This window comes from Watersipora subatra, chromosome 5, assembly GCF_963576615.1.
Source record: "Watersipora subatra chromosome 5, tzWatSuba1.1, whole genome shotgun sequence".
Taxonomy (NCBI): domain Eukaryota; kingdom Metazoa; phylum Bryozoa; class Gymnolaemata; order Cheilostomatida; family Watersiporidae; genus Watersipora; species Watersipora subatra.
Window position 1 is genome coordinate 11256105 of NC_088712.1, and position 13743 is coordinate 11269847.

General features: G+C 35.6%; 1 protein-coding gene across 1 annotated transcript; it reads left to right on the forward strand.

The window, feature by feature from the left end:
• The first annotated feature begins 4209 nt into the window (after positions 1 to 4209).
• On the forward strand, positions 4210 to 5061 carry LOC137397117 (piggyBac transposable element-derived protein 3-like). Its single transcript, XM_068083402.1, has 2 exons — positions 4210 to 4347; positions 4450 to 5061. The coding sequence occupies exons 1-2, from the start codon at positions 4210 to 4212 to the stop codon at positions 5059 to 5061; spliced, it is 750 nt and encodes a 249-aa protein (XP_067939503.1).
• The last annotated feature ends 8682 nt before the right edge of the window (positions 5062 to 13743 follow it).

A 13743-nucleotide genomic window follows, 5' to 3' on the forward strand; every position in this document is an offset into this window, starting at 1 on the left:
ATTTCATATACCTTTCATAAAAGACAGAAGATTTTGAAAGCTGAATTTAAATAATAATGGGTTTTGAGACACTCGTATCTATCACTCAAAATCGGACCAAACATTCCCAACTTCTGTTCTTAAAAAGCTAGCATATGTCACATATTTATGGGTAGAGCGTGTTGTACCGACTGTATTGTTTTCGAGACCGATATTAAAACGCTGTAAAATGCTTCCATGGCTTTGAAAGTTATTGAACCAATCTTTATTTCGAGTATAAAATCAGAATCAGCATGCCTGATTTATTTAGTAAACATGATAAAAGTTGTATGAGACTGTTATGGTTTAAATTAAAGTCTAAATGCTTTTGTTAATACAGTGCGAGTTGATGAGTCGATAATTTCAAATCGTCAGTTTTTCCTAATAAACACCAAATCACTGAATTTTTTTTATAATTTTACACAACTTCCTTAGTTAGTGATCCATTGGCAAATAGTGATTCCATCGGATTTTATAATAGTTTTATTTATTGAGTCCACCAACCAATCATAAGTTATGCAGACGTCTGCCACTTCTCCAGCATTTTTGTAGGTAGCCATTTGTCTTACAACAGCTTCCAACAGCTGTCAGATGTAAATGAAAGTGGATTGCTTTAGTTATGTTTAGCTGTAACGTACTCAACTAGTTTGCAGCTAGCTTCATGACAGTTTACTCCTAAAACTGTTCCACTTTGGATTTATTTTTTGAAATAATAGTTTTTTTACAGCTTGCTATAAAAATAAAGATCAATAGTTAGTTAGAAATTTAAAGAATGAAGTCATTTGGAAGAGCAAATTAATACAAATTGACGTAATCATTAGCTATTAAAAGATTCAGCAGTTACTATTTAATGACTAGTGCAATAGACCATATTTTTCTGCTTAAAAACAACTGAAATACGTTTTTTATCTAGATAACATACTGATAATAAACATTCAAAACTGTTCAATATACTTTAAATTGAATATTAGAGGATATATAGCAAAAATAAAATAGGTAATTAATGATGAATCTGATATGAATAATAGAAATATGACAATATGAACCAATCATATGTACTTGAATGAGTGCATGCGATTACTTCTTGTCCTAATCGTGCAAACATGTACCTACACATGTACATGTTCATGTGCTTGTACATCTAAATGTACTTTCACATGGGCATGTACTTCAACCATTATATGCCCATGTGCTTGAATATGTGAAATACGATTTCTTGAACTGTACTTGTACATGCACAGTAACATGTTGTTGAACAATGACATTAGAATTGAAGTGTGTAACAACAGTTTTTAATAAGTTTCAGAATTCTGAAATTGTTATATATTTTAGTTATATTTATTCACCATTGAAAATGTAAAAGCAATAAAATAAAAAGTTCTGCTATACACGAGCAATAAGTAAATAACTTAAACGTTAATAAATAGGTACATGCGTTTAAGAATTTATCTAAAACCTTTACTTTTCTAACAGATTTTTTTTCAGCATGTAAATACGTTGACTCGCTTAACCCGTTTTGTGGCATCTGTCCTTGTGAAGTTTAACCAGCTATTTCACAACATTGTGTCAAAATCGTATAAAATAATTAATTATGTATGAATAGACTCACATCAACGAAAGATTTCCAACTTAATGCCGATGCGTTAAACAGAGATGATATTAAATTTTGTTCAGCGGTTTCAATTTCGTCAAGTGACTGGATTAGGAATCTGAACTCATTTTTCTCTGTAACTTCTACAAGTTTAAATGAGATATAACCAACTATAAAATAATTTGACTTTGAAAGTAACTCCAAAAATAATGGTAGTTTTACAAAGTCGAGTTATAAAATTAACCATCATGAGATAAATTATTGTTCTAAAATAAGAATTTTGTAACAAATTAGATGTGATTTTAAATCATACGTATGTAGTGCAATTTGTAGGCTGATAACTTTGTCTGCATATTTTCCAGTAACAGGACACTCCATGTAATGACGTATTAAAGAAAATAGAGCAATGCAACTCCCTGGACACAATTGCCCGAGCCTGTCAAATTAAACGAGAGGACAAGCATAGTTAAGAGAAAATGCAAAAGTGTTTACATAGTGTTCTGTGGAGTTTTCAATCTGTCAGATTTGATAGTTTTTACAAGTTTTGTTAAATATATGATGTTTTTATTTTCATGATTGCCTCCAATCACCATTGTTTACTAGGTTAACTTCATAATTTATTAATATCTATTTGAACTATCTTTTAACCCACTGATTGCTCTTGCTCAGCGTTCAGGGTTTGAAAATAATGCAAATGAGACTCATATTTTACCATAAAGGTGTACTTGTAGCATAGCTTTCTCACTGTTGCACTAATTTAAACCATAATATAAACACAAAAAATGGCAGAGCTAGCACATTAACACCTTTGATCGCGTCAATATGATGGAAGATATTTTTACATATAGATTAGGATTGATTTTACATACAAATTTTAGCTTCTAAGCAAACACTGCAATAAGCTTTTCTGGGGTTGATTATTTACAGCTTTGATTGGATTAGCATGACATCTCATCTACATTTCATTATGTTAGATCAGCGTCAGTCTAGGTTAGGGCAGCGCCTAGCACATACCGCACATAGACATCAGCACCGGGATGATTCTGAAGATGGTTTTGCATGTCTTATCATGAAAATGATTTGGCTTACACTTTTTTTGCCTACATTGAAATGAAGTTTCAAGTGAGATCATGAAATTCTGCTGCCCAGCTGCGTCACAGGGCGCTCTGCCCCACAGAGCGCCCTGTGACGCATACGTAACATAACATTTGAGCAGCTGTGGTGCCTTGTAAAATTATCATTTTCTTATTTAATTTATCTTGAGTACATAAACTGTCTTATATTTTACATACATAGACAATTTTTCCCTAGTACACTCGGTTGTGCATTCATAGCCCATCTTGAAAAAGAGCAGGTGCCACATTGCCAGCCACTGACACGAAATGGCTAGAATCTTCAAATAATCTCAAGTCCAAAGTGCATTTCCACTGCCAAAATCATCCTTAATATTGCTTAAGCGGATCTGTACTTTACTCAAAATAATTATGTAATAAATCCTTTGATGTCTTGGTTTTTTTCATAAGCAAAATTAATTCATGTTACACCGGTGTAACAGTGGGCCTTTGTTCTCATTTCCTGTACTTCCTAGCTTATAGTTGAATTATGGCTGACCAACATGCATTGTAAAACTAATCTGCATTGGCTAATACGTGGTAACAATAGTATGCACTGGTGAAGTAGAAATGCCGTCTAATTATGTAGTTCTTTCTGTGTTTAAACTGAGGGTCGTCACTGATACAAATGGGATTATCAAGTAAGGTAAAGGTGAATACTTTTTGCACCAAGTGAGTTGTTTTGACGATGGTATATAAGTTGAGGAGAACTTGAGAAGTGCATAGTCACATTCTGTAGTTGAGAATCATGAGTTCTGTGAAATAGTAGTTCAGTGTAATTAAATTTGTGAATTTTGGTGGTAACCAACATGGCTTCTCGATCTTGCGTGAAAGTAGAGGATATACTAGAAATTATTGACGGCGACAACAGTGAAATTGAAGATTTTGAGGAGAGTGATTCAGATGAAGATTGGCATCCAGATTTGCAGGTATTTAGTTGTGAATGCTTTATATGTAGGCGTAAGCGCAGCTGGTCTCGAGATAATGGTTGCTTTAGGGTGCTAAACTTGTCCTTCGACAACAAAATTAACATCTATAACATTGTTTCTTGATCTACTGTAGACCATTGGTGGTAATGATTGCGAGCCAAGTGATGAAAGTGATGAAGAACCTTTATGTAACACAGTGCAGGCAACTGCACCTACAGCCGGCAATGTACCAAAAAGAGTTCGGCCCTCATACCGCTGGAGGAAAAAGGTTTGTCCACCAATTTTGGCATTCACCGGTGCCAAAATAGAGGCTCCAGCTAACCAGAATATAAAAACACCATATCAGTACGTCCAACAATTTGTGACTGCTGATATGATTGATGGCATGGTTGACAATACCAACCTCTACAGCACACAAAAAATGGAAAAAAACATCAACACCACGAAGAAAGAAGTAGAGCAGATGATGGGAATGTATTTTCATATGGGCCTTGTACGAATGAGCAGCGCGAGACAATACTAGAAACAAGGTACCAACTATGTACCAGTAAGTAGTGTAATGCCACGGATTAGGTTCCAACAGCTTACTACCCAACTGCACTTTGTCAACAATAACAGCATATTAGATGAACAGATGAAAGACAAGCTTTGGAAAATTCGACCATGGTTAGACAGTCTGAGGGATCAGTGCCTAAAAGTAACAGCAGAACAGTGCAACTCAATTGATGAAATGATGGTACAGTAACGAAGAACAACCCGCCCAATCAGGCAGTTTATAAAAAGCAAACCACATCCATAGGGATTCAAGGTATGGGGTATAGCTGGTACCAGTGGAATGCTCTTTGATTTTGACATTTATCAAGATGGCGATGGCACCCGAAGCCACCTTGGCCAAGGTGGAGATGTAGTGATGAAGCTTGTCTCTACACTAGCAAAGAATTCAAACTATAAGATCTATGCAGACAATTTATTTACCAGCGTTCCACTCCTGGAGAAACTTTTAGGGTGGAGATTACAGTGCACTGACACTGTCAGACAGAATCGGCTTCCAAACTGTAACATCAAAGGTGAAAAAGAGCTCAAGAAGGAAGGCAGAAGGTCATTTGACTTTCGGGTCAAAGACACTCACAACATTTCGGCTGTTAGATGGTTTGACAACCGAGCAGTGACATTGCTCTCGACCCATACCTGTGTAGAGCCACTGCGCATGGCTGGAAGATGGGACAAGAAAGCAAAGAAAAGGATTGATGTTTTCATGCCTGCACTTGTGGCAGATTACAACAATCACATGGGGGTATTGGCATACTCGACTCCTTTCTGGCAAAGTACCAAATTGGAATACGGTATAGGAGATGGTATATCTACCTTTTTTGGCATTTTCTCTCAGTGGCTCTGGTCAATAGTTTGCTAATGTACAAGCGGGAATGCCACTTGTTGCTGCTTCCAGACAAACAAATGCTCCCGCAGCGCAAGTTTTAGGCTCTAGTAGCTGAGTGCCTGGTATCAGTTGACAGCTACAAGAAGCGTGGCCAACGCACATCTTCTAACCCGCTGATAACCAAGCAAAAGGTTGTGAACATTCCATGTGCTGATGTAAGAAAAGATCAAGTGGTCCATTGGCCAGCAAAGAGTGAAAAGAGAGGAAGGTGTAGGCTGTGTTAAATAAATAACGCTAACACAATGTGCAGTAAATGTGGTGTGCGGTTGTGCTTTGTGGACAGACGTAATTGTTTCGTGCACTTCCATGCATAAGAGTTATCATGTACACGATTCAAAAAGGTACAGCTCAACTGTAACAGTTCACAATTTTATTGTCCTATCATTTATGTCATTTCAGTGATACTGGCATATGCAATTTTATAATTATAATAAAACATTCAATATTCAACTCTTGCTCTTAATTTACACTGTAATGCCCAATGTGACATATTCGTCACAAAGCAAAAAACATTAAAAAAGTCATGATGAATTTTTTTCTTTTTACCCCTGCAAAAAGGAAGCTGAAACAAACTAGATTAAAAAAGAAAACTTTTTTTATCATGGCTTCAACCACCTGGGTTCTGCGGGGTTAATATAATTACAAAAAATACGTTGCCAGATAATTTTAACCAAAGTTAATTTTGGTTACTAAAGCTTGTCTGAAAAACATAAGCCTGTGTGCATTGATAGAATGACATGTCATCAAACCTAAATTAATATAAGATAAACCAATGAGCCAAGGGTGATTGGCAGAGAATGTGAGTGAAAGGGTTCTTTCTGATAAGGATGGTTTAATAAATAGGCCAACCATGAAGCTAACAGATCATAATCTAGACAAAAAATGAACAAAAATTATGAAACCAAATTATTGTCAAACTCTCTCCCTCCTCAAACGTCCCTCTCTCTCTCTTCCTCTCTCCCTTTCTCTTTCCCTTTCTCTCTCCCTTTCTCTCTCCCTTTCTCTTTCCCTTTCTCTCTCCCTTTCTCTCTCCCTTTCTCTCTCTCTCTCTCTCTCTCTCTCTCTCTCCTTCTCTCTGTCTCTCTCCCTCCCTCCCTCTCTCTCTCCCTCTTTCTCTCTCTCTCCCTCTCTCTCTCTCTCTCAATCTCTCTCTCCCTCTCTCTCTCTCACTCTCTCTTTCCCTCTCTCTTTCTCTCTCTCTTTCTCTCTCTTTCATTCTCTCTTTCATTCTCTCTCTTTCTCTTTACCCATTGTTTGAACTTTACAAAAATTGTTCTTATAGTATGAAAGAAAAAAGGTAAAATGATAGCGGCTGCATATGTTAAATAAAAATAGATTTCCTGTGCAAAAATTATTTTGCATTGCCCATAGAATAACCTCAACAAGTGTTCTTTTTAAGTTGAGACTCAAGCAAGGAACAGCATCTGGATGATTTTTAGCAACGCTTGGAACTATAGGCAGAAAAATTAATATAAGAAAATTACTTAAAAATTGTAACAGACAAGATGTAAAGACTTTCAATGGCGCAATTTTTATCACCATCAATGACAGGCCTAACCTGGAAATTCATCTACTGAATGCTCACAACATGAAAGGTCACAACAGCCTGGCATATACACTCACATCTTGTAGGGCAACATAAACAATCATCTATCAGAAACAAATGTCAGTTGACCTTTACCATGTCTACCAGAAGAATTCAGACAAGCTCCAGCCACATAAAAGTCCTGCAGTAGCTTCAGCATTATGATGACCAAATCAAGCCAAACAAATCAAAAATCTAGCCAGAGAAAATGGTAGGATTGCCAAATCCAAAAAAATGGTCTGGATATATGGAAGTAGGGACACAGCACAAAGGCTTTTTTCTGGAAGAACCCAGAAAAACAAACACAATCGAATAAAACTTCGGCATATTAGGACAACTGGCTTGGGCTCAAAACCCAGGAAGAACTGGTTCAAGTAGTCACTATTCGGCACTATTTCTGGACCAGCTCAGACAAACATAAAGCTTGATTGGTATGGTGATTGATGTGTCTCATTATAACGATGGTCGATCTAGTACATATCCGGGGGAGTAATTCCGGGACCAACGAATAGCTATGAGCGCAAAAGAATTAACAGTAGAATCGAATTGTCTATTCTGGATTGCTAACAAGCTAGGTCAGCAGCAAGCCTTTATAGATATTTTTATTAAGCCGATAATAATCGTTCTATTCTGTCATAATTTCATTTCAACAAGGTAAATTTGATAATCTTCTTGAGTAGTACACAACTATAGCAAGATACCTTTGAAGCATGCAAGAAAGAGCAGCTAAAACTCCATTAGAATTGTATGAACAGCTGTTCATCGTGAGCCAGAGCACGGTCCGGCAAGCTAGAATAAGGCGCTCTGGGCTTTTTACCAAAAATAGGACGGAGATGAAGAGTTTGTTGGCAATTCTGACTCTGAAAGCTACCCTTTTTCTAAAACTAAGACTTTTAAATTTAGAGTCATTTGGTTGGCAATCAGACCTCTAAAATCAGCTGCCATAACCTGGGTTTCATTATGCTCTACAAAAGCTAAAAACTCCGAAAAGCTTTTAGCCAGTCTAGCTTGAGTGAATTATTGTCACTTAAGATTAACAAGAGCTATGACTGGTTGCCAAAGGCGGAGCAAGTATCTTTTTTCATATTCTTTTTAAATTAGAAGCAGTGTTATTTAACTGACTGAACATTTAATTTTTAGTGATAAAATTATTTTATAAAATACATTATTCTTTCTATTTAATAGCGCAACTTCGACAGCGCAGTTTGTGGCTTTTTGTCGACTCGGTCGAGTGACAACGTTAGAGCAAAACAATGTTCTGTTAACCTTAATAATAGATCTGGTCTGAAGGTGTCCAACTGGTGAAAGCACAGTGTTCCTTGATGAGATCTGTCTCAGTTTTATGTGAATGATGCAACAATTGATATCATGTTACCTGTATGAAGCTTAGTTGACTTAAAAGTGGTATCCTAAAATAATGGTACAAGTATATATTGGTTATGTGGCAGTTACACAAATACTCTCACTATGTAAAGAAAAAAACTCACTGGTATGAATAATGCTCTTGATAAATTAAATCATGAGCCTAAACAGGTGGAAAGTAACAAAAATCTAAATAAATTATAAACAAATAAGAGCACTATTTATCCAACAAACGACCAAGACTATCAAAACGTTTTTAGACAGACTAGAATATTGGCTGACTGAATAATCTTTATTTAAATTGTTCAAATTGCCTAAATGAACTTTTGCCCAAATTAGTGAGGAAAATTGATATCATCATAATATTAACTGAATTGAGTCAAAATGATGTGACTAAACAAACTGAAATTTTAAAGAGAAACTTTGAGTTAAAAAGTGAGCTAAAAACCTCATTTTGGGGCAGCTAAAAAGCCAGATGATATAAACAACGTCAAAAATTATAACTTTCAGTCAGAGGTGTAATGTTTGACATTTTCATAAATCTGCTAACAGTTCACCATTCGAATCATTTCAACAGTTAATTTTAGGTCGTGAATAATTCATCAAAAAATTAAAATCAAATCTTTAATCATGACGGTAGGTGCCTAAAAACACAACAAACTTAGCCCTATGAACATGTTTTGTTTAAGAGCTGGAAAAGTGAAAGGTTTTCAAGGGCATCAATAGAATAACCTCAACAAGCATTTTTTTAAGTTGAGACTCAATTAAGGAATAACAGCTACATGATTTTCAGCAACACTTACAACTCTATTAGCAGAGGAAAAAATACAAGTAAAACACTTAAAAATTGTAACAGATAAGATGTGAAGATTTTCGATGACGCTATTTTTATCGCCATCAATGACAGGCCTAACCTTCATGTACGGAATGTTGCGCACGTCTAAATTCATCTCAAGTCATTCTTAATAAAACCTTTATTAATCAGGTTTAAAGAAATAGTTTACAAATTAAGATTACAATACCTCATATGCAACCTTTCACTCTTTACAACATAATACCAGGATGTTAACTAGGTGGCTAGTGAATTGTAGTTGTTGCAGCTATCTGCTTCACTAAAACTCATTTTAACGGCAGCGTATTCACAAGTTATGTAAGCATAAATAGCTATCAATCGCTTAATCCTTTCACTGCCAACCATGTAGAAATTCTGGTATCTGCCTAGTGCCAGCCATTTTACCAAAAATTGCCGATATTGCTTCATGATATGCAAACAGCATTTTTTTCAATTTCAATCTCTATCTAGAATATTTTTGTTGCATATTTTGTTTTGCCAACACTTTAATCAACATTGCTATGCAAAAAATCAATGAATCTATACTTTGTGCGATGATAAAGCTTTGTGAAGCTATGATCGATGCGAAGCTACAACGATCCTCCGCAATGTTCCTTACTCTTACAAAACTATTACTCTCACCACTATCAGAGTCAGTGCTGCTACTTTTATTATTTGCATAATCAAAAAAATCTGCATCGGAACTGGCTATAATGTCATCAACTTAAGTAATTACCTGTTTTCTGACTCGCGCGCATTAATTAATGAACTAGCACACAAATTGTTCGTTTTTAGATTAGAAATTCTCAAACAAAAGTTTAAAATTGCTTCGTTATTTTAGGCTAATTTTATAAACAAATCGTCGGACAACATTTTCAATTTCATAAAAGTCTTAAAGACCACCTGTTATGTTGTCAACAAATAATACAATTATGTAACTAGGCAATTGCTGGGAAAGTCGGAATAATGCGTCTAAGGCAGTGGTCCCCCGAGAACGCATAAATTCGTTTGTGGCAGCGAAGGAGTTAAAATTATGGGAATATGCATGAACTGAACAAACCTATCAGATACGAGATAACTTATAAGTGTTAGCTGTTGACTAAATACTAAGGCTTGAATAATTTTAAAGATTTTAGAATAAAAAAGACTAACAAGAAACTAAAAAGACGAAAAAGACTAAACCGCAACCATCATTGTTTGAATTCTGTAAGCTCATTTGGTTATTATGCATTAAGGTCCAAACACACTAGACGGTTTCATCGCGAGCGTCATGAAGAGTGCAGCTATTTTGCTGGTGTGTGCATAAACGCACATGAGCGATTCCTGAGCAAACGATATAATAGGCAAGCTCACAAACTGCCAATAAAATTCCGAATCATTAGTTTCTTCGAAGTTGTTTATAAATTTAGGTTAGTCAATATGGCGCCGTCTAGGCGACAACGTAAACAACTTACACATTTGGTATCAAACCTATCTCACTTTGATGGATTGTACACTGCCTACACTACAAGAAGACATAAAAAACGATTATGGTATTTTTACCTGCAATATTTTTTTACAATTTGTATACATATTTTATTTTTTCGTGGTTTTTATACTTATTAAATAAAATAATTACTGTTCTCAATATGGCCAACCTGTGCAACGATTGACTCCACATGTTGGTTTTCCACTCTGACTTTTTGTAAATTTGTGTTTAATATGGTGTACAGGACTGGAAGTTCTATTATTAAGTTTATGAACAATTCAGTGTTCGTTCTGGAGATGTTTCAATCGTAACAAAATAGCAAATTGTTGCTGCTGTACGTTTGTGAACATCAATAATAAATAATTATCCGCCATAAAATTGCATTCTGATAAAGCCCAAACAATCAAAAGGCATCTCGCTAGCAATAAAGTTGTGTAGAGAAAGTCTAGCATTATCGTTCTGCATGATCACGCTGAGTGAATTCTAGCGCAGATTAGCGCTACGCTGCGCGATATCGCTCTAAATATTGCCTAGTGTGTTTTCACCCTTACACTAACTAAGGAAGCTGTTTATGGGACTCTTTACACCTTAATGAAAGATGCATGAGAAAAACAGAACAATGCTATAATGATGACCAGAAGAACAAGTAGAATTATTGTGTTGAGTATGGTGGTACAAAATAGTGCACTGGTGATGGTTGAGAACTCAAACTGCAAATACCAAAATATGAGTGGAATAAAAGGCTAGCACAGACATAATGTGTGAAAGCTCAGGCTAACACTGCGGTACCGGATGATACCGCAAGCAGACACTATGGTGATTAATGGGATAACAGGCTATAACTTCAGTGATAATTGACAGTACTGGCTAGTATTACAGCGATGAGGCAAATGCTATGGTGATGACTGATAGGACAAACTGGCAGTACCCACTGTCAGTATAATAAATATAGGTGGAAGCAGAGGTTAGCCATAGTAATCAGTTGGAGCAAAGTTTAACACTAAAATGATAAGTTGGAACACTAGTCAGCACTATAGTAAACAAGCGGAAGTGCAGGAAGGCACTAAACCAACAATATGGAGCATAAGGTACCACTATTATAATGTATATTAACTCTAAAAAGGTGAGTGAGAGTAATGGCTAAGAGATAGACTGATGATTGAGAACATAAAATACATTTAGAGTGAACAACTTGAAGCATGTTGGTACAGCTTTGATGAGTCACACAGCCTAGCACTATGACAATGAGTTATAGCGCAGACCACCAATATGGTGGTGAGTATTAACATGAACTACCACCATGGTGAGAGTCATAGCGCAGACTAGTACTATGGTGGGAGCCATAGCACCATCTATCACTACAGTGAGAATTCATATCATAGGCTAGCACTACGGTGACGATTCATAGCTCAGACTAGCACTACGGTGAAGAGCCATAGCACAGGCTAGCACTATGCTGACAAACCATAGCGCAGTCTAGCAATACGCTGTCCATAAATGACAAAACACTACATTAGCCAAAATTTTCAAAACCCATATTTTTGCATTTTCTAAATGTTAGGACTGATGACTATGATACGGCAAAATTTTATTTTCCTCCCTTTTCTGGAAAGTACATTTCCAGCGCCGCAAAAACACTGCATTGGCACATTCGAAATGGTAAATAAAGGACAAAACAATGCATTGCACAAATTCCATACAGCTTGGTTGATTACACTCAATGAATGGCATTCTGCTTTTACCTCTTTGGTGCAACATCAAACAAAAACACTTGTCTACTGTACACTTACTTGTCTACTGTATACTTACATGTCTACTGTACACATACTTGTCTACTGTACACTTACTTGTCTACTGTACACTTACTTGTCTACTGTATACTTACTTGTCTATTGTACACTTACTTGTCCATTGTACACTTACTTGTCTATTGTACACTTACTTGTCTACTGTACACTTACTTGTCTATTGTACACTTACTTGTCTACTGTACACTTACTTGTCTACTATACACTTACTTGTCTACTGTACACTTACTTGTCTACTGTTCACTTACTTGTCTATTGTACACTTACTTGTCTACTGTACACTTACTTGTCTATTGTACACTTACTTCTCTACTGTACGCTTACTTGTCTATTGTACACTTACTTATCAGTATATATTCTAGCTCGGCTGTTCACCTTTTCCATGCGCAATGAGCTGATGAGAAAACACAAGGGTTCAGGGGAATTAAGCCCTAACTTGATATCCTGATTCTAAGTTTCTAACCCTAAGGCTAAGCATATAATTAGTTCTAAAGTTTTATTCCATCACCATTATTTCATATATAATCTCTCTATAAAACTAGAAAGCAGCTATTACTATTATTATAAGAAGAATGAATAATGAATAATAACTAGCACTTCTCAATATTTAACATTAAAAACACAGGCAGAAGAGTTGACAAATCAGTCTATGAGTTTGGTGATAGAGTGACAATTACAAATAACCTGTATAGTTTATTATATCCTACCCTAGTAATAGCTCAATAGGGTATATCTTTTTGGACAATTCCTGTACAGCAGAACCAATTTGGCCTCATATACTGCAAGATTTTACAGTTATCTGCCTGTAGTATAAAACTTATATTCCTGCAGGATGCTATTAGCCCTATGGTAACCAAACACTCATCAACAGTGAGCAGTTGTGAGTTTGGCACAATATGTAATCGATATCGAGGGCTTTTTCATTTAGTACTGTGATAGCTGTGCTTGTCTAGGAAATTATTCATCATTAACATTGAATTGGTGTGTAGTTGTGTTTCCTAGTATGAGTTCTGTGTAAAACATTTTTTTATTCTGTCAGCCATTTTATTTTTTTGTGATTTATCAATACTTTGGGTATTATCATTTTTCTGAGTATTGTAAGATAGAGGTCAAATGCAATTTAATAACACTCTAGTTTCTATCTTACGACATTCATCATTTAGTTTATACAAAAGCTTAGAGTCAATTACGAGATCCGGTTAGTTTTCACCACACCACTGATACATCCGAGACACTTGGTTAGACTGTCACCATCTAATTGATTGTATAAAGATATTTTTGCCAGTGGAACAATCATTACGTGGCATGATGTTTACGGAGCCAGCTAAAGAAGTCAGCAATATTTTCCTCTTCATATATATATATATATATATATATATATATGAATATATATATATATGTATATATATATTCATATATATATATTCATATATATATATTTATAGTACCTTATTGGCAATAATTTCATTTTACAAATAAAAATTTTCATACAGCTATCATCGAATCTGTTATCTGACATGTTGGTTCTGGTTTGCCATTGACATTCTCCTGAGTCATTCAGTGCCTTTGTGTCTTGCAATCTTTATGAACATAAATGTTT

Excerpts from the sequence above, each read along its gene's own strand:
- LOC137397117 (XM_068083402.1), top strand. The coding sequence starts at position 4,210 with ATGCCACGGATTAGGTTCCAACAGCTTACTACCCAACTGCACTTTGTC. Across the intron at positions 4,348-4,449 it reads TGAGGGATCAGTGCCTAAAA|GGATTCAAGGTATGGGGTAT; the intron begins GTAACAGCAGAA and ends CCACATCCATAG.